The 19,154-nt window shown below is 44.4% G+C and overlaps 1 protein-coding gene across 1 annotated transcript in view; it reads left to right on the forward strand.

Annotated features, from left to right (window-relative positions):
• The window catches only part of LOC126260486 (venom carboxylesterase-6-like), a 123,744-nt gene that overhangs the window by 58,691 nt on the left and 45,899 nt on the right, over positions 1-19,154 (forward strand). Inside the window, exon 5 of the mRNA XM_049957813.1 lies at positions 17,424-17,629. Coding sequence (XP_049813770.1) covers positions 17,424-17,629 — 206 coding nt within the window. The remainder of the gene's footprint in view (positions 1-17,423; positions 17,630-19,154) is intronic.

Below are 19,154 nucleotides of genomic sequence, written 5' to 3' on the forward strand. Positions count from 1 at the left end.
AGAGAACTGGCAACCAGTAGCCCATACCTGTAGTGCGGGTAGCAGTGGTCACAGGCGAAGGCCTTGACTACATCAAACGATGGAAAAACTTTTTTGCTGAAAATACCTTACTCTTAGGTTTTTTAGGGTCGGAAATCCAAATATAATACTTACAGAACTGTATCACCCACCATTTTTTCACATTTTACATTTAAATTTATTAAATTAAGCGATTTTTTAAAGAATTTAACGGCTTTTATACGTGAGACCTGAGTTTCGCCTGGCGTATACAACTTTATAATAACTTTCGAATTCTGCTCATGGTTGGATGATTGTGGCGGTCTAAAAGTAACATGCATGATCCTTGGTCAGCAAGGTTGCTTTACCAAATTTCCATGTTTCTTGTGTGAATGGGACAGTAGGGCTAGGGGTCAACACTGGTGCAGAAAGAACTGGCCTGTGAAGGAGTCTTTAAAACCTGTTGAGAAGAACATTCTACGAAAAAACCTTGTAGATCCTAAAAACCTACTCCTACCACCTCTACATTTAACTTTGAATCCACAACGACCTTAAATGAGAAAGAAGCATGGGCACCATTCAAGCAAGTCGTTACAAAATTCTTAGGACATGAAAAAGGCCGGTCGGTGTGGCAGAGCACACTATAAGAGCAGAAGACGAAGGCAATATATATAAGAGAAGCATTCAGTGATTATAGAGCCCCCTCCCCTGCTGCCCCGGCCGGCCGGAGTGGCCGTGCGGTTCTAGGCGCTTCAGTCTGGAACCGCGCGACCGCTACGGTCGCAGGTTCGAATCCTGCCTCGGGCATGGATGTGTGTGATGTCATTAGGTTAGTTAGGTTCAAGTAGTTCTAAGTTCTAAGGGACTGAAGACCTCAGCTGTTTAGTGCTCAGAGCCATTTGAATTTGAACATGAAAAAGTCACAGAATATGTTACTATTATAACTAAAATGTAAAAGAATTTTAAAACTTCAGGATGTTTAATGAGCCTGAAAGTTCACTTTTTGAACAGTCACCTTGATTACTTCCCGGACAATATGGGAGATGTTGTAACCTCCCCCTCACTTATCGACCTTAATGACAGTAAAATTTAAACCGCGTGTACCTAATGGAAATTTGGGAAAAGCAATCGTCACCGAAGTTAATCTGTCGGTAAAGAGGGAGGAAAGGGTTACATCTAAATGAAAGGAAAAATGCAAATGAAACTGGTGGAAATTAATTTTGAAAAGGGGTAAAGTTAATAAAGAAAGTAAATGTGCGGCCGTTACGTTAACAATTAACTAGCGGTAATTAGATATTTGAGATTTGGGGGAAATTACGGACGCCAGTTCTATGGACAATTACTATAGTAACTGAAAAAGAAAGGTTATTACACATATAATTAGCACTAGAAGCGTGGCAACTGAAGGTTGACACGTGTTGTGTGAAAACTGAAAGTTTGTCAGAAGTAATACATTTCGCTACACTCTGACTTAATTTAGCAAAAGAATTAATAAAACCGGAAAATTGAAAGTTAATTTAGTGACTGAAATTAATAGTGAGCTTTGTTTCTGAAGCACATCGAAATTCAGTAAAATACGGTTAGTCTTGGGCTACCTCAACAATCATTTCAAAAGCTACGTGAATCTACGCAATTTATAAATAAGAGATTTAACTTTGAACTTGAATTAAATGATTCTGAAAAATTAACAATAGTAAAATTTAGTACGTACGAAGCTGAGCTGCAGTCACAGGTAAGCTAAAATACGGTAACAAAACTCGCACTCTTAATTTGTGCTTGTTTAATCTAAATATCGTAGCCAGCTATGAATACCTTAACTGAACTTTGAAAGTAAAGCAGTGAAATGGAATGATATTACTTTAATGCTGGCGTTTGAATTTCAACGACACTCGGGTTCATTCCGGAAAAGGAAGGGACCCTGCTTGGTAATGCAATTGGGACAATGAGCAACAAAGGTTCATGCTAAGTTGCTGTAATTTTGCCAGGCAAATGGAACAATTTTGAAAAGCTGAGGTCTGCCATACAGTTCTAAAACTATACGTGCTACCAGTCCTCCTTGTTGGTTGATTGAAGGTTTGAAGACGTCGATCGAGGAGGTGGCCACAGTCACTCATTGTCGGCCGTCGCTGTTGCAGAAGCTGGATGTTGGCGCGCCTTCTTCTCGACACGGTCTCCAGCTGAAACGGGCTCTTGATGTGCGCCAGCTAACGCTTTCCGTCCGCGACACCGTGTCAGAAACTATCGTAGCAAGTCGAGCGCAATTACATGCTGCCAAACTCCGAAAGCGCAGCAACTCGCGGGAGCGTCACACAACACACCTGCTCCACCGCACTACTCCCGCCAGACTCTCCCTCTGCCCGCGCTCCACGCTGCCGAGTTCACACTACCAAAGATCCTAAACACTTTTGTTCTCCACACGACCTATCGATGTATTCGTTCGACAGCATTGTTTTCCCTAGGCAAGACCCAGCGTAAAATACAAATAATATTTACAAAACAAACCAATTATACATCGACATAGATGCATAAATATATGTATACAAATAGTAAAACAATTACAATATATAAAGGCACAGAAATGTCATATATTCAGGTGACAAAATAAGGAAAAGTATTTATAGTGCAAATGGTTCAAATGGCTCTGAGCACTATGGGATTTAACTTCTGAGGTCATCAGTCCCCTAGAGCTTAGAACTACTTAAACCTAACTAACCTAAAGACATCACACACATCCATGCCCGAGGCAGGATTCGAACCTGCGACCGGAACGGTCGCGCGGTTCCAGACTGTAGCGCCTAGAAACGCTCGGCCACTTCGGCCGGCCATATTTATAGTACAATAGATGGAAATAGGAGGATATGCATTTCCGGCGTTACAATGTTAGTGAGGAGCAAGGAGAGCGTTTTCACAAGGACATTAAAATGATGGAAAAACGCTACCAAGGACGCTGGAACACCAACATGGTGGGGGACTACTGTTAGTCGCTTCGCCGAGAAGTTCAGCAAGTCACTTAGCGTAGAAAAAGCTACACTAGAAGCTTCAAGGAAAAAAAAAAAAAAAGAAAAAAAAACCAATTCCAGCTGGCAAGTGAAACCTCTGTTAACACATATCATTGTTTTAAGTATCTTACTGTGAATGCAAACCATGCTTATGTTGTAACAAAGCGTTTCATTAATTTCCCCGTTTATCATATAGCACAGGATTTTTATACTATACAGTAAAAAGCACATTGCTCGAAAACTACGGATGACACAAAAACACTAAGGCTAGATTTGGATTCAGCTCATAAAAATCTATAAAGATCAGCTATCAAAGTAAAAGAAAAGTTTTTCAAAAACAATTTTTCGTTGGTCTGTGATCTTAATGTAATAGCTACTCTGAAGCGCCAAAGAAACTGGTATAGGCATGCGTATTCAAATACAAAGATATGTAAACAGGCAGAATGCGGCGCTGCGGTCGGCAGCGCCTACGTAAGAGAACATGTGTCTGGCGCAGTTGTTAGATCGGTTTTTGCTGCTAAAATGGCACGTTATCAAGATTTAAGTGAGTGGGAACGTGGTGTTATTGTTGGCGCACGAGGGATGGGGTACAGGATCTTCGAGGTAGCGATGAAGTGGAGATTTTCACGTACGACCATTTCACGTGTGTACCGTGAATATCAGCAGTTCGGTACAACATCAAATCTCCGACATCGGTCCGACAGGAAAAAGATCTTGCAAGAACGGGAGCTATGATGACCAAAGAGAATCGTTCAATGTGACAGAAGTACAGTCCTCCGCAAATTACTTCAGATTTCAATTCTGGGTCATCAACAAGTGTCAGCGTGCGAACTTTTCAACGAAACAACAACGATATGGGCTTTCGGACCAAAAGGCCCACTCGTATACCCTTGATGACTGCACGATACAAAGCTTTACGCTTCACCTGGATCCGTCAACACCGAAATTGGACTGTTGATGACTGGAAACATGTTTCCTGGTCGGGCGAGTCTCGTTTCAAATTGTATCGAGCGGATGGACCTGTACGGGTATGGAAACAACCTGATGAATCCAGGGACCCTGCATGTCAGCCGGGGACTGTTAAATCTGGTGGAGGCTTGAAATGGTGTGGGGAGCGTGCAGCTGGAGTGATATGGGACCCCTGATACGTCTAGATACGACTCTGACAGGTGACACATCCTGTCTGATCACCTGCAAACATTCGTGTCCATTGCGCATTGCGACGCACTTGGGCAATTCTGGCAGGACAATGCGACACCCCACCCGCCCACAAACGCTGCAGAGTGGCTCCAGGAAGACTCTTCTGTTTGTAAACACTTCCGTTGGCCACCAAACTCCCCAGATATGAACATTATTAGTATATCTGGGATGCCTTGCAACGTGCTGTTCAGAAGCGATCTCACCCATTCGTACTGTTACGGATTTATGGACAGCCTTGCAGGATTCATGGCGCTGTTACCTACGGCACTACTTCAGACATTAGTCGAGTACATGCGAAGTCGTGCTGCGGCACTTCTGTGTGCTCGCTGGGCCCTAAACGATATTAGGCAGGTGTACCAGATTCTGTGGTTCATCAGTGTATGTTCGGTGTTGTTATCATTCTTACGTATGACTCGTGGACTACGCACATTATGCTGTCAACTGTAAACAGAACTTCTAAGGATTTATGGTTACATGTAACAAAGGACCTAAACTCCTTAACCTTGACGATGAAGTAAAGAAATCTATAATTACATAAGTAGTGTACCGCCTGAAAGCGGTAGTCACGAAGTTTTAATTATCATCTCTTCAGGAAATTTCTGTTGATTGCTCCTTTTGGGTAGAATTTGTTGGCATCACAGTATGGATGGCCCAAAAAACACTCGGCATCACCTAGCAAGATGCTGGTGGAAGTCTTTCCCTTTACCAGTGATGATGCATACACACATTTTCATTACTTGCTTTGTTGCTTCGTCTCGTGGACATATTGACACACACAGAACCCACCCTAGACGATCAGGCGGCTACATAAGACATTTGGATTGGCCCGCGGTATTTACACTGCTGAATTATTCAGCGGACATCCTGAAGAGGCGTGAACAGACACGTCTGCCGGGTAGTAACCTTGGTCCTTTTCAAAATTTCGTGAAAAGTGTTGGAATATGCTCTATGAGTCATCACCACTTTCTCCACTATCACCTCGATTGTGCTACAGCGTCTTCGACCATCACCGCGTCCATTTCAGTTGCGATATAGGTTTCTTCGCAGAAAGTTGTTGAACATTACTGGGAGAGTCCGCGCCACGTAACGGTGGTGAAGTGGTGCACACTTCATCAACTCGGTATGGACTGTTGCAGAGTTGCCCCTCTTCAAATGTAGTAAACTCAACGATTTTGTTTTGGGTCTTCTAGCGGCAAGCTGTGGTACTGTGACGCGGTGATTTCAGTGTTTATTGGACTCCACGACGAAATTAATTACATATTTATGATTTTTCGAGGTGACTAGTTTATGTCTGCAACCTTACATTTCAAATGGTCAACAATACCTTTGTTAGCAGTTGAGTTACTTAGTTAGGTACATGTACCATAGATCATTTGCCCGATTCATTAGTGTTTAAATTAATGAAAAAATTATTATTTTGAGTCCTAATCATGCAACTACAGATGTTTCTTTTTACTGTCTACCAGTTCTTATGCAAAAATCGCCCTGGAGCCACTGACAGCTTTAACTGAGTAATAAGTGTAATTTTTCCCTCTAGTGTTCTAGATATCGACATCACTGTTCTTCTCAAATTGCGATGGATTGCTTATGAGGAATTTAAATAGCGAATATGTGTATCGTGACGGCGCAGTGAAGATGTCTAGCTCCTTGAAGAGCTACCTTCTTGATATCGATGGGTGAACACCAGTAATTATTCTTACTGGTCTCTTTTGTGCGATCAATATTTTCTTTATAAGTGATCAGCTACATCAAAAAATTATTCCGTAAAACATTGGTGAGTAGAAACACGCAAAATATGTCAGGAATTTGATACATCTGCTTGTAAGACTAGCAATTATGTAAGAGCAAAAGTAGCTGAACTTAACTGTTTGAGAAGCTTAGTAATATGCTTCTTGCGGTTCAAGTTTTCATCAACATGTCCGACGAAACATTTAGAACACTGTACCTTCGTTACTGATTCTGCTCATGTGCTGCATCAACTGTTGATATGACTATTTTCTATACAGAACTGAACATAGTGCGTTTTTTCAAAATTTAGGGAGAGTCCATTTTCTGAGAACCATTTTATAATTTTTTGTAGTGTGATTTACCAACTCTACTGTTGCTCTCCATCTAATGTGATTTATTGTAACACTAATATCGTTTTCAAAAAATACCAATTTTGCTTGTCGATAGTTAAGACGAACTTCACACACACACACACACACACATATATATATATATATATATATATATATATATATATATATATATAGACACTCCTGGAAATTGAAATAAGAACACCGTGAATTCATTGTCCCAGGAAGGGGAAACTTTATTGACACATTCCTGGGGTCAGATACATCACATGATCACACCGACAGAACCACAGGCACATAGACACAGGCAACAGAGCATGCACAATGTCGGCACTAGTACAGTGTATATCCACCTTTCGCAGCAATGCAGGCTGTTATTCTCCCATGGAGACGATCGTAGAGATGCTGGATGTAGTCCTGTGGAACGGCTTGCCATGCCATTTCCACCTGGCGCCTCAGTTGGACCAGCGTTCGTGCTGGACGTGCAGACCGCGTGAGACGACGCTTCATCCAGTCCCAAACATGCTCAATGGGGGACAGATCCGGAGATCTTGCTGGCCAGGGTAGTTGACTTACACCTTCTAGAGCACGTTGGGTGGCACGGGATACATGCGGACGTGCATTGTCCTGTTGGAACAGCAAGTTCCCTTGCCGGTCTAGGAATGGTAGAACGATGGGTTCGTTGACGGTTTGGATGTACCGTGCACTATTCAGTGTCCCCTCGACGATCACCAGTGGTGTACAGCCAGTGTAGGAGATCGCTCCCCACACCATGATGCCGGGTGTTGGCCCTGTGTGCCTCGGTCGTATGCAGTCCTGATTGTGGCGCTCACCTGCACGGCGCCAAACACGCATACGACCATCATTGGCACCAAGGCAGAAGCGACTCTCATCGCTGAAGACGACACGTCTCCATTCGTCCCTCCATTCACGCCTGTCGCGACACCACTGGAGGCGGGCTGCACGATGTTGGGGCGTGAGCGGAAGACGGCCTAACGGTGTGCGGGACCGTAGCCCAGCTTCATGGAGACGGTTGCGAATGGTCCTCGCCGATACCCCAGGAGCAACAGTGTCCCTAATTTGCTGGGAAGTGGCGGTGCGGTCCCCTACGGCACTGCGTAGGATCCTACGGTCTTGGCGTGCATCCGTGCGTCGCTGCGGTCCGGTCCCAGGTCGACGGGCACGTGCACCTTCCGCCGACCACTGGCGACAACATCGATGTACTGTGGAGACCTCACGTCCCATGTGTTGAGCAATTCGGCGGTACGTCCACCCGGCCTCCCGCATGCCCACCATACGCCCTCGCTCAAAGTCCGTCAACTGCACATACGGTTCACGTCTACGCTGTCGCGGCATGCTACCAGTGTTAAAGACTGCGATGGAGCTCCGTATGCCACGGCAAACTGGCTGACACTGACGGCGGCGGTGCACAAATGCTGCGCAGCTAGCGCCATTCAACGGCCAACACCGCGGTTCCCGGTGTGTCCGCTGTGCCGTGCGTGTGATCATTGCTTCTACAGCCCTCTCGCAGTGTCCGGAGCAAGTATGTTGGGTCTGACACACCCGTGTCAATGTGTTCTTTTTTCCATTTCCAGGAGTGTATATATATATATATATATATATATATATATATATATATATATACTCCTGGAAATGGAAAAAAGAACACATTGACACCGGTGTGTCAGACCCACCATACTTGCTCCGGACACTGCGAGAGGGCTGTACAAGCAATGATCACACGCACGGCACAGCGGACACACCAGGAACCGCGGTGTTGGCCGTCGAATGGCGCTAGCTGCGCAGCATTTGTGCACCGCCGCCGTCAGTGTCAGCCAGTTTGCCGTGGCATACGGAGCTCCATCGCAGTCTTTAACACTGGTAGCATGCCGCGACAGCGTGGACGTGAACCGTATGTGCAGTTGACGGACTTTGAGCGAGGGCGTATAGTGGGCATGCGGGAGGCCGGGTGGACGTACCGCCTAATTGCTCAACACGTGGGGCGTGAGGTCTCCACAGTACATCGATGTTGTCGCCAGTGGTCGGCGGAAGGTGCACGTGCCCGTCGACCTGGAACCGGACCGCAGCGACGCACGGATGCACGCCAAGACCGTAGGATCCTACGCAGTGCCGTAGGGGACCGCACCGCCACTTCCCAGCAAATTAGGGACACTGTTGCTCCTGGGGTATCGGCGAGGACCATTCGCAACCGTCTCCATGAAGCTGGGCTACGGTCCCGCACACCGTTAGGCCGTCTTCCGCTCACGCCCCAACATCGTGCAGCCCGCCTCCAGTGGTGTCGCGACAGGCGTGAATGGAGGGACGAATGGAGACGTGTCGTCTTCAGCGATGAGAGTCGCTTCTGCCTTGGTGCCAATGATGGTCGTATGCGTGTTTGGCGCCGTGCAGGTGAGCGCCACAATCAGGACTGCATACGGCCGAGGCACACAGGGCCAACACCCGGCATCATGGTGTGGGGAGCGATCTCCTACACTGGCCGTACACCACTGGTGATCGTCGAGGGGACACTGAATAGTGCACGGTACATCCAAACCGTCATCGAACCCATCGTTCTACCATTCCTAGACCGGCAAGGGAACTTGCTGTTTCAACAGGACAATGCACGTCCGCATGTATCCCGTGCCACCCAACGTGCTCTAGAAGGTGTAAGTCAACTACCCTGGCCAGCAAGATCTCCGGATCTGTCCCCCATTGAGCATGTTTGGGACTGGATGAAGCGTCGCCTCACGCGGTCTGCACGTCCAGCACGAACGCTGGTCCAACTGAGGCGCCAGGTGGAAATGGCATGGCAAGCCGTTCCACAGGACTACATCCAGCATCTCTACGATCGTCTCCATGGGAGAATAGCAGCCTGCATTGCTGCAAAAGGTGGATATACACTGTACTAGTGCCGACATTGTGCATGCTCTGTTGCCTGTGTCTATGTGCCTGTGGTTCTGTCAGTGTGATCATGTGATGTGTCTGACCCCAGGAATGTGTCAATAAAGTTTCCCCTTCCTGGGACAATGAATTCACGGTGTTCTTATTTCAATTTCCAGGAGTGTATATATAACAGGAGTGAACCCAAAACTGAATCCTGTGGGACTTCCTTTGCGATTTTTACCCCAGTCACTATAATGTTCTACATTTACGACACTGAATTATTCAGCAAAACCTTTTTCATTCTGTTTGCCAAATAGGTTTCAAACCACTTGTGCGTAAAGTCAGGAGTTCCATAAAACTTGAGTTTCTCTAGGAGAATAGCTTGACCTACACAGACTTTGGAAAGATCACAAAATATACCTAGAACCGCACGGCCACACCGGCCGGCTTCCCTTCTGGAATCCAGACTGTTGCTTGCTAAGTAAACTGTTCCTACTTAAGTGTGCGGCTACTCTTGAGTATATTACTTTTTCAAATATTTTGGAAAAAGCCATCAGTAAGGAAACTGGACGATAGTTGCTTAAGTCTGTCTTGTCACTTTTCCTATGAACTGCTTTAATCTGTCCGGAGGTCCGGACGACTCTGATGCTGAGTAGGCAGGTCTACATGGTGTGCTCTTCAGTTGGCGTGGCGTGAATGGATTGTCCCACAGACTGTTACTTTGCTTTGGACACGCTCAAGCCTCAGTTCGTTGGAAACCGATGTATTTATCAGCTCACCGTATAGCCGGGTTCCTAAAGATTCCTTCAAAACACAATCCAACATCGTGTTGATCTGTTTCAACAATTTGGTGTCGCCACAATTAATGCTGCGACTATTGGAGAGGCCGTGCTCCACCACAGGTAGTTTAGTTGTTAATTATCTGCCTGAGCTTCTGTTCCACCCGTATTTCCTCTGTCGTCCGTTTTTACCCTCACTGACTTTCACAGCCCAAGCCGCGCGGGATCAGCCGAGCGGTCTGGGGCGCTGCAGTCATGGACTGTACGGCTGGTCCCAGCGGAGGTTCGAGTCCTCCCTCGGGCATGGGTGTGTGTGTTTGTCCTTAGGATACTTTAGGTTAAGTAGTGTGTAAGCTTAGGGACTGATGACCTTAGCAGGTAAGTCCCATAAGATTTCACACATTTCACAGCCCAAGGCCGTCCGTTGCCGGCTCCAACAAGTCTTTGAGTTTAAACGGCGGCGAAACACACACTTGACGTTATGTTTGCTGCCGTGTCCGGAGAGGGATGATTGTTGTCTTACCTCAGTCGACGCTATTTACGAGGGACGATAGCGTGGGCAGCCTGCAGACCAACTGTGACTCGCCTATAAGCTGAAATGTGTTGTCAGTAGTACGGAACTCGGTGTAATTTTCAAGAAAACCAAGGGTAAATGAAAGTCATAATATTTTTTAATCTTATGGGACTTAACTGCTGCCGGCCGAAGTGGCCGTGCGGTTAAAGGCACTGCAGTCTGGAACCGCAAGACCGCTACGGTCGCAGGTTCGAATCCTGCCTCGGGCATGGATGTTTGTAATGTCCTTAGGTTAGTTAGGTTTAACTAGTTCTAAGTTCTAGGGGACTAATGACCTCAGCAGTTGAGTCCCATAGTGCTCAGAGCCAGCCAACTTAACTGCTAAGGTCATCAGTCCCTCATAACGATTTTATAACTGTGGAAGTCTATTCCTGATGGCCTCTTTTTCAGTGATTCCTAAAGAACTCTCACTTCGCAGCACTTGAAGTCAACTGCCTGCAAACCCGCGTCCTCGTGGTAGCATTTGCTGATATCTCTAACTGCCCGCAGCCTGGCAACGAGCGAAACAGGGGTGGCTTCGCAGACGCCTACTGTACCGTCCTTCAGCTTGGTGGCAGGTCTTGCCTTTCATAGCCGTCTGGCCTGTATTATCCCCTATCAGGGACCCCCTAGAAAATTCCGTCTAATGTGCGTATGGATAAGTTGCTTGAACATTACCATCTTTGGGCATATTCCGAGGGGCTGCCTCCGTCACCGTGCCGAGCGTGTCGGGGTAGTGGTCACGCCCTCCGTTAACACTGCCCCTATCTTGTATGTGTAGCCCGTTTGTGCGGCGCCAGGCTGACGCTAACTGAATACACGAATATGCAGAGCTTCCGCTGCTTTCTGACGACAGCTTTTCGATACAATTTGTTCCAAATAATTATTATATTAATATACTATATTACAATATATTATTATATTATATTATAATAATTGTAATAATTCCAATTAATTCCAGATAATTCAATTTCTACGTTTGATATCTGGTGATATCGTATTTTGCGGCATTCCTGAGTATTCCGCCGATTTTTGCATATGTGTTACCGACGTCAAGGATAAACGCCGTCACAACAGGTTTCTCTCGTTCCTCTGAAAGCCCTTTCCGTTTTATGGCGCGCTTGACCTGACAGTGATTCTAACTGTTGTTCAGGAAAACTGTCTGCTGTCTTTTAAGCTCTCTTCGACAGACACTTCACCATAGCTATGGACTAGTGAGCTGAGGACGCCTTCTCGTAGTGAAGGTGAGTTTACGGCAAATCCTGTGTCTCAGTGAGTCGTGTCGAGAACAACTGATAATATGAGTAACTTAGAGGTAAATATCCTCTCTGTAGTTAGGTAGCTTATAAAACACTTCATAAAGACAAGTCTTCTGGTTCCGACAGCATACCAATAAGGTTGCTTTATAGTATGCTGATACATTAGCACCATACTTAGCAAACATATACAACCTTTCGCTCGACGGAAGATCCATACCAAAAGATTGGAGCGTTGCACACGTCACACGAATACCCAAGAAAGGAAATAGGAGTAATCCGCTAAATTACAGACTCATGTCACTGACATCTATTTTCTGTAGGGATTTCAGAAAATATGGTCCCTGAATAAAGACTTCAAATTGCGTGCCTACGGAGTATCGCTTCAGTTATGCGACTGGATCCGTGATTTCCTCTTAGAAAGATCACAGCACGTAGTAATCGACGGAAAATAAGAAATGATATCTGGCGTTCCCCAAGGAACTGCTATTGTCCCTCTGTTGTTCCTAATCTGCATAAGCGATTTAGGAGATAACCTAAGCAGACTTCTTAGATTATTTGTAGATGATGCTGTCATCTTAGGAGGATCAAAACCAAATTGCGAAATGACTTAGGCACGATATCTGAATGCTGCGAAAAGTGGCAATTGTCTCTCTATAACGAAATGGTTCAAATGGCTCTGAGCACTATGGGACTTAACATCTGAGGTCATCAGTCCCCTATAACTCAGAACTACTTAAACCTAACTAACCTAAGGACATCACACAAGTCCATGCCCGAGGCAGGATTCGAACCTGCGACCGTAGCGGTCACGCGGTTCCAAACTGAAGCGCTTACAACCGCACGGCCACACCGGCCGGCTATAACGAAATGTGTGAGGTCATACGCATAAATAAAAAAACAAGTCAATTAAATTTCGATTATACGATAAATCACACAAATTGAAAGGCTGTCTGCTCGACTAAATAACTAAGTATTAATATTACGAACAATTTAAGTTGCAACTATCACATTGATAATGCTGTGGGGAAGGAAAGCCAAAGACTACGTTTTATCAGCAGAACAGTTAACAAATGCAACAGGTCTACTATAGAGACTGCCTACACAATGACTGTTCGTTTTCTGTTACAGTATTTTTGTGCTACATGGGATCCTAATAGTCATGGGCGTCTGGAATGCAGTTGTAGGGGAAGGAGTAGAAGAAAAGGTTACAGGAGAATATGGGCTTGGGACGAGGAATGAAAGAGGAGAAAGACTAATTGAGTTCTCTAACAAGTTTCAGCTAGTAATAGCGAATACCCTGTTCAAGATTCACAAGAGGAGGAGGTATACTTGGAAAAGGCCGGGAGATACGGGAAGATTTCGGTTAGATTACATCATGGTCAGACAGAGATTCCGAAATCAGATATTGGATTGTAAGGCGTACCCAGGAGCAGATATAGACTCAGATCACAATATAGTAGTGATGAAGAGTAGGCTGAAGTTCAAGACATTAGTCAGGAAGAATCAATACGCAAAGAAGTGGGATACGGAAGTACTAAGGAATGACGAGATACGTTCTCTAACTCTATTGATACAGCAATAAGGAATAGCGCAGTAGGCAGTACAGTTGAAGAGGAATGGGCATCTCTAAAAAGGGCCATCACAGAAGTTGGGAAGGAAAACATAGGTACAAAGAAGGTAGCTGCGAAGAAACCATGGGTAACAGAAGAAATACTTCAGTTGATTGATGAAAGGAGGAAGTACAAACATGTTCCGGGAAAATCAGGAATACAGAAATACAAGTCGCTGAGGAATGAAATAAATAGGAAGTGCAGGGAAGCTAAGACGAAATGGCTGCAGGAAAAATGTGAAGACATCGAAAAAGATATGATTGTCGGAAGGACAGACTTAGCATACAGGAAAGTCAAAACAATCTTTGGTGACATTAAAAGCAACGGTGGTAACATTAAGAGTGCAACGGGAATTCCACTGTTAAATGCAGAGGAGAAAGCAGATAGGTGGAAAGAATACATTGAAAGCCTCTATGAGGGTGAAGATTTGTCTGATGTGATAGAAGAAGAAACAGGAGTCGATTTAGAAGAGATAGGGGATGCAGTATTAGAAGCGGAATTTAAAAGAGCTTTGGAGGACTTACGGTCAAATAAGGCAGAAGGGATAGATAACATTCCATAAGAATTTCTAAAATCATTGGGGGAAGTGGCAACAAAACGACTATTCACGTTGGTGTGTAGAATATATGAGTCTGGCGACGTACCATCTGACTTTCGGAAAAGTATCATCCACACAATTCCGAAGACGGCAAGAGCTGACAAGTGCAAGAATTATCGCACAATCAACTTAACAGCTCATGCATCGAAGCTGCTTACAAGAATAATATACAGAAGAATGGAAAAGAAAATTGAGAATGCGCTAAGTGACGATCAGATTGGCTTTAGGAAAAGTAAAGGGACGAGAGAGGCAATTCTGACGTTACGGCTAATAATGGAGGCAAGGCTAAAGAAAAATCAAGACACTTTCATAGGATTTGTCGACTTGGAAAAAGCGTTCGACAATATAAAATGGTGCAAGCTGTTCGAGATTCTGAAAAAAGTTGGGGTAAGCTATAGGGAGAGACGGGTCATATACAATATGTACAACAACCAAGAGGGAATAATAAGAGTGGACGATAAAGAACGAAGTGCTCGTATTAAGAAGGGTGTAAGACAAGGCTGTAGCCTTTCGCCCCTACTCTTCAATCTGTACATCGAGGATGCAATGATGGAAATAAAAGAAAGGTTCAGGAGTGGAATTAAAATACAAGGTGAAAGGATATCAATGATACGATTCGCTGATGACATTGCTATCCTGAGTGAAAGTGAAGAAGAATTAAATGATCTTCTGAACGGAATGAACAGTCTAATGAGTACACAGTATGGTTTGAGAGTAAATCGGAGAAAGACGAAGGTAATGAGAAGTAGTAGAAATGAGAACAGCGAGAAACTGAACATCAGGATTGATGGTCACGAAGTCAATGAAGTTAAGGAATTCTGCTACCTAGGCAGTAAAATAACCAATGATGGACGGAGCAAGGAGGACATCAAAAGCAGACTCGCTATGGCAAAAAAGGCATTTCTGGCCAAGAGAAGTCTACTAATATCAAATACCGGCCTTAATTTGAGGAAGAAATTTCTGAGGATGTACGTCTGGAGTACAGCATTGTATGGTAGTGAAACATGGACTGTGGGAAAAACGGAAGAGAAGAGAATCGAAGCATTTGAGATGTGGTGCTATAGACGAATGTTGAAAATTAGGTGGACTAATAAGGTAAGGAATGAGGAGGTTCTACGCAGAATCAGAGAGGAAAGGAATATGTGGAAAACACTGATAAGGAGAAGGGACAGGATGATAGGACATCTGCTAAGACATGAGGGAATGACTTCCATGGTACTAGAGGGAGCGGTAGAGGGCAAAAACTGTAGAGGAAGACAGAGATTGGAATACGTCAAGCAAATAATTGAGGACGTAGGTTGCAAGTGCTACTCTGAGATGAAGAGATTGACACAGGAAAGGAATTCGTGGCGGGCCGCATCAAACCAGTCAGTAAACTGATGACCAAAAAAAAAAAAAAAAGTGATCCTTACTGCAGAGGATCGAAGGACATCAAAAAGTTCGAATAAGGGTTGCACGTTTTGTGTCATTGCGAAACAGAGGGAGAATGACACGGATATTATAAGCTAGTCGTGATGGCAATCACTGAAAAAAGACGTTTTTCTTTGAGGCGAGATCTTTCCACGAAATTTCAATCACCAACTTTCTCCTCTGAATATGAAAATGTTTTATTTTTGCCAACCTACATAGGAAGAAATGATCCCCGTAATAAAATAAATCAGAGCTCGTATAGATTGGTTTAAGTGTTCATTTCTTCCGCGCTCTGTTAGAGAGTGGAAAGGTAGAGAAATTGTCTGAAGATGGTTCGAAGAACCCTCTGCCAGGCACTGAAGTGTGAGTTACAGAGGAGTCTTGCAGATGTAGATGAATTTGATGTTCTGAAGCAGCGATTTCAGATGTTGCTGTCGTCCATGTTGCCAGATCTCGAATGTATCATTCACGCGTCGGAGAAAGGACAAGGTTGGAATGGCTGTTGTTGTTGTGGTCTTCAGTCTTGAGAGTAGTTTGTTGCAGCTCTCCATGCTACTCTATCCTGTGCAAGCTTCTTCATTTCCCAGTACTTACTGCAACCTACATCCTTCTGAATCTGCTTAGTGTATTCATTTCTTGGTCTCCCTCTACGACTATTACCCTCCACGCTGCCCTTCAATGCTAAATTTGTGGTCCCTTCATGCCTTAGAACATGTCCCTTCTTCTAGTCAAGTTGTGGCACAAACTCCTCTTCTCCCCATTTCCATTCAATATCTCCTCATTATTTATGTGATCTACCGATCTAATCTTCAGCATTCTTCTGTAGCACCACATTTCGAAAGCTTGTATTCTCTTCTTGTCCAAACTATTTATCGTCCATGTTTCACTTCTATACATGGCTATACTCGATACAAATACTTTCAGAAACGACTTCCTGACACTTAAATCTCTACTCGATGTTAAGAAATTCTTCTTCTTCAGAAACGTTTTCCTTGCCATTGCCAGTCTACATTTTATATCCTCTCTACTTCGGCCATCATCAGTTATTTTGCTCCCCAAATAGCAAAACTCCTTTACTACTTTAAGTGTCTCATTTCCTAATCTAATTTCCTCAGCATCACCCGACTTAATTCGGCTACATTCCATTATCCTCGTTTTGCTTTTGTTGGTGTTCATCTTATATCCTCCTTTCAAGACACTGTCCATTCCGTTCAACTGCTCTTCCAATTCCTTTGCTGTCTGTGACAGAATTACAATGTCATCGGCGTACCTCAAAGTTTTTATTTCGTCTTGATGGATTTTAATACCTACTCCGAACTTTTCTTTTGTTTCCCTTACTGCTTGCTCAATATACAGATTGAATAACATCAGGGAGATGCTACAACCCTGTCTCACTCCCTTCCCAACCACTGCTTCCCTTTCGTGCCCATCGACTCTTATAACTGCCATCTGCTTTCTGTACAAATTGTAAATAGCCTTTCACTCCCTGTATTTTACCCCTGCCACCTTTAGAATTTGAAAAACAGTATTCCTTTCAACATTGTCAAAAGCTTTCTCTAAGTCTACAAATGCTAGAAACGTAGGTTTGCCTTTTCTTAATCTTTCTTCCAAGATAAGTCGTAAGGTCAATATTGCCTCACCCGTTCCAACATTTCTACGGAATCCAAACTGATGCTCCCCGAGGTCGGCTTCTACCAGTCTTCAGTCTTCCCATTCGTCTGTAAAGAATTCGCGTTAGTATTTTGCAGCTGTGACTTATTAAACTGATAGTTTGGTAATTTTCACATCTGTCAACACCTGCTTTCTTTGGGCTGAGAATGCAAAATTTACAGCATTTGTTGTGTTTCCGAATTACTGGAACACGCAGAAAACGAATGCACGATTCTAGGTTTTCGTGCCCTAAGAGCAAGAAGAAAGTGTACTTGCTACTAAGTCGTGTACGTCCACAACGAGGTGGCAGTCGCATTTCTGTTTAGCAGCAAGCCTCTTGTAGGTGCAAAGATGTTTGACTACATTTGGTGCGGGAGTGATCACTGTTGTGTCGTGTGGTGCCGCAGACCGGTTCTCGGCGGTGGTGTCGCTGTCCGGCACGGCGCTGAGCCCTTGGGCGCACGTGTCGACGGCCGAGGCGCGCAGGAGGGCCTTCCGCCTGGGCGAGCTGGTGGGCTGCCCGCCGGAGCAGCTGCAGGACGCGCCGGGCCTGCGCGCCTGCCTCTCCACCAAGCCCGCCAAGGCGCTCGTCCGGCACGCCGCCAACGTCACCGTGAGTACCGCCCCTTCATATTAAGCAACAACTGCGAAGAATATTACACTGCTGTGCAAAACTTATGGACGAAAGTATCTTACACAGGTTTTTGAGTAGGGTCCGCCTTTAGCAAAACACGATTTTATTTTCTGTCCCAGACATGTTTCACTGCAGTTGCAGCATCATCAGCGCTTTTTTATTGTTATGGCTGTTAAACATAAGGAATGTTCTTTACTGTTTAAATGCATACAAATATTACTCGTAGTTTCTAATCGTAATTACAGGTTTTTGAGGAGCACATAAAATTGTGTATTGATACCTTCTTATCACACGGTGTGGTTCAAATGGCTCTGAGCACTATGGGACTTACCATCTTAGGTCATCAGTCCCCTAGAATGTAGAACTACTTAAACCTAACCTAAGGACATCACACACATCCATGCCCGAGGCAGGATTCGAACCTGCGACCATAGTAGTCGCGCTGTTCCGGACTGAAGCGCCTAGAACCGCTCGGCCAACGCGGCCGGCCACATGGTGTGGTTTTCCTATTGTATACGTTTTTATAGTGTCTGTTTTTCTTTACAGTATGCCACCTGCAACTACATAGAACTTTATGTAGGCAAAACATTTACGCAAAAATTACCATTTCTAAACTGTTGTGGCTATTCCTGAGATTAATAATTTATGAGAAAGGTTGTGTGTGTGTGTGTATCTATTTACATTATGTTTCACTTACGGTTTCTTTTTTCGTCCTCTTCTTCAATGTCAAGTTCAGTGTTTTGAGTTCTCACTGTCATTGTCACTGTCTATCAGCTGTGATAACAAGATGGCGGATAGTGGAACAGTAGAAGGTGTGAAAACAAGATGACAGACAGTGGAACAGTTGAAGATGTCATTGGCGGATGCTTTGAATTTCTCAGAGAGTGTTTGTTTGTTTGTTTGTGTGTGTGCGTGTGTGTGTAAAGAAACGGGTAGTGGTAGACAGAGACAGAGTGAGAGAGAGAGGAAGGGAGATAGTAGGTTTGGCGATTTAACATTATTATTAAAATTGTATATATTTTTTTATTTATGTTTAGTTTTATGTGTGTATGTATGTCTGTGTGTGCATGTGTGTGTGTTTGGGTGGGGGGGGGGGGGTGGTGAGTTCTATAGGATGGCATTATCTGCCAATTCTTTGAGGGCCACATACACACACACACACACACACACAGACACACACATATACAAAATTTCACATAAATTGTTAATAGCCACAACAGTTTAGACACCGTAATTGTTGCGTAAATGCTTTGCCTACATTAAGTTGTATATAGTTACAGGTGACAAACTTTAAAGGAATACAGACACTATAGAAACGTAATACAGCAGGAAAACCACGCCATGTGATAAGAAGATACGAATACACAATTTTATGTGCTCCTCAAAAACCTGTAATTACGATTTAGAAACTAACATCTGTATGTATTTAAACAGTAAAGAACATTCCTTATGTTTAACAGCCATAACAATAAGAAAATCCACTGATGATGCTGCAGCTGCGGTG

This window comes from Schistocerca nitens, chromosome 5, assembly GCF_023898315.1.
Source record: "Schistocerca nitens isolate TAMUIC-IGC-003100 chromosome 5, iqSchNite1.1, whole genome shotgun sequence".
Classification (NCBI taxonomy): Eukaryota; Metazoa; Arthropoda; class Insecta; order Orthoptera; family Acrididae; genus Schistocerca; species Schistocerca nitens.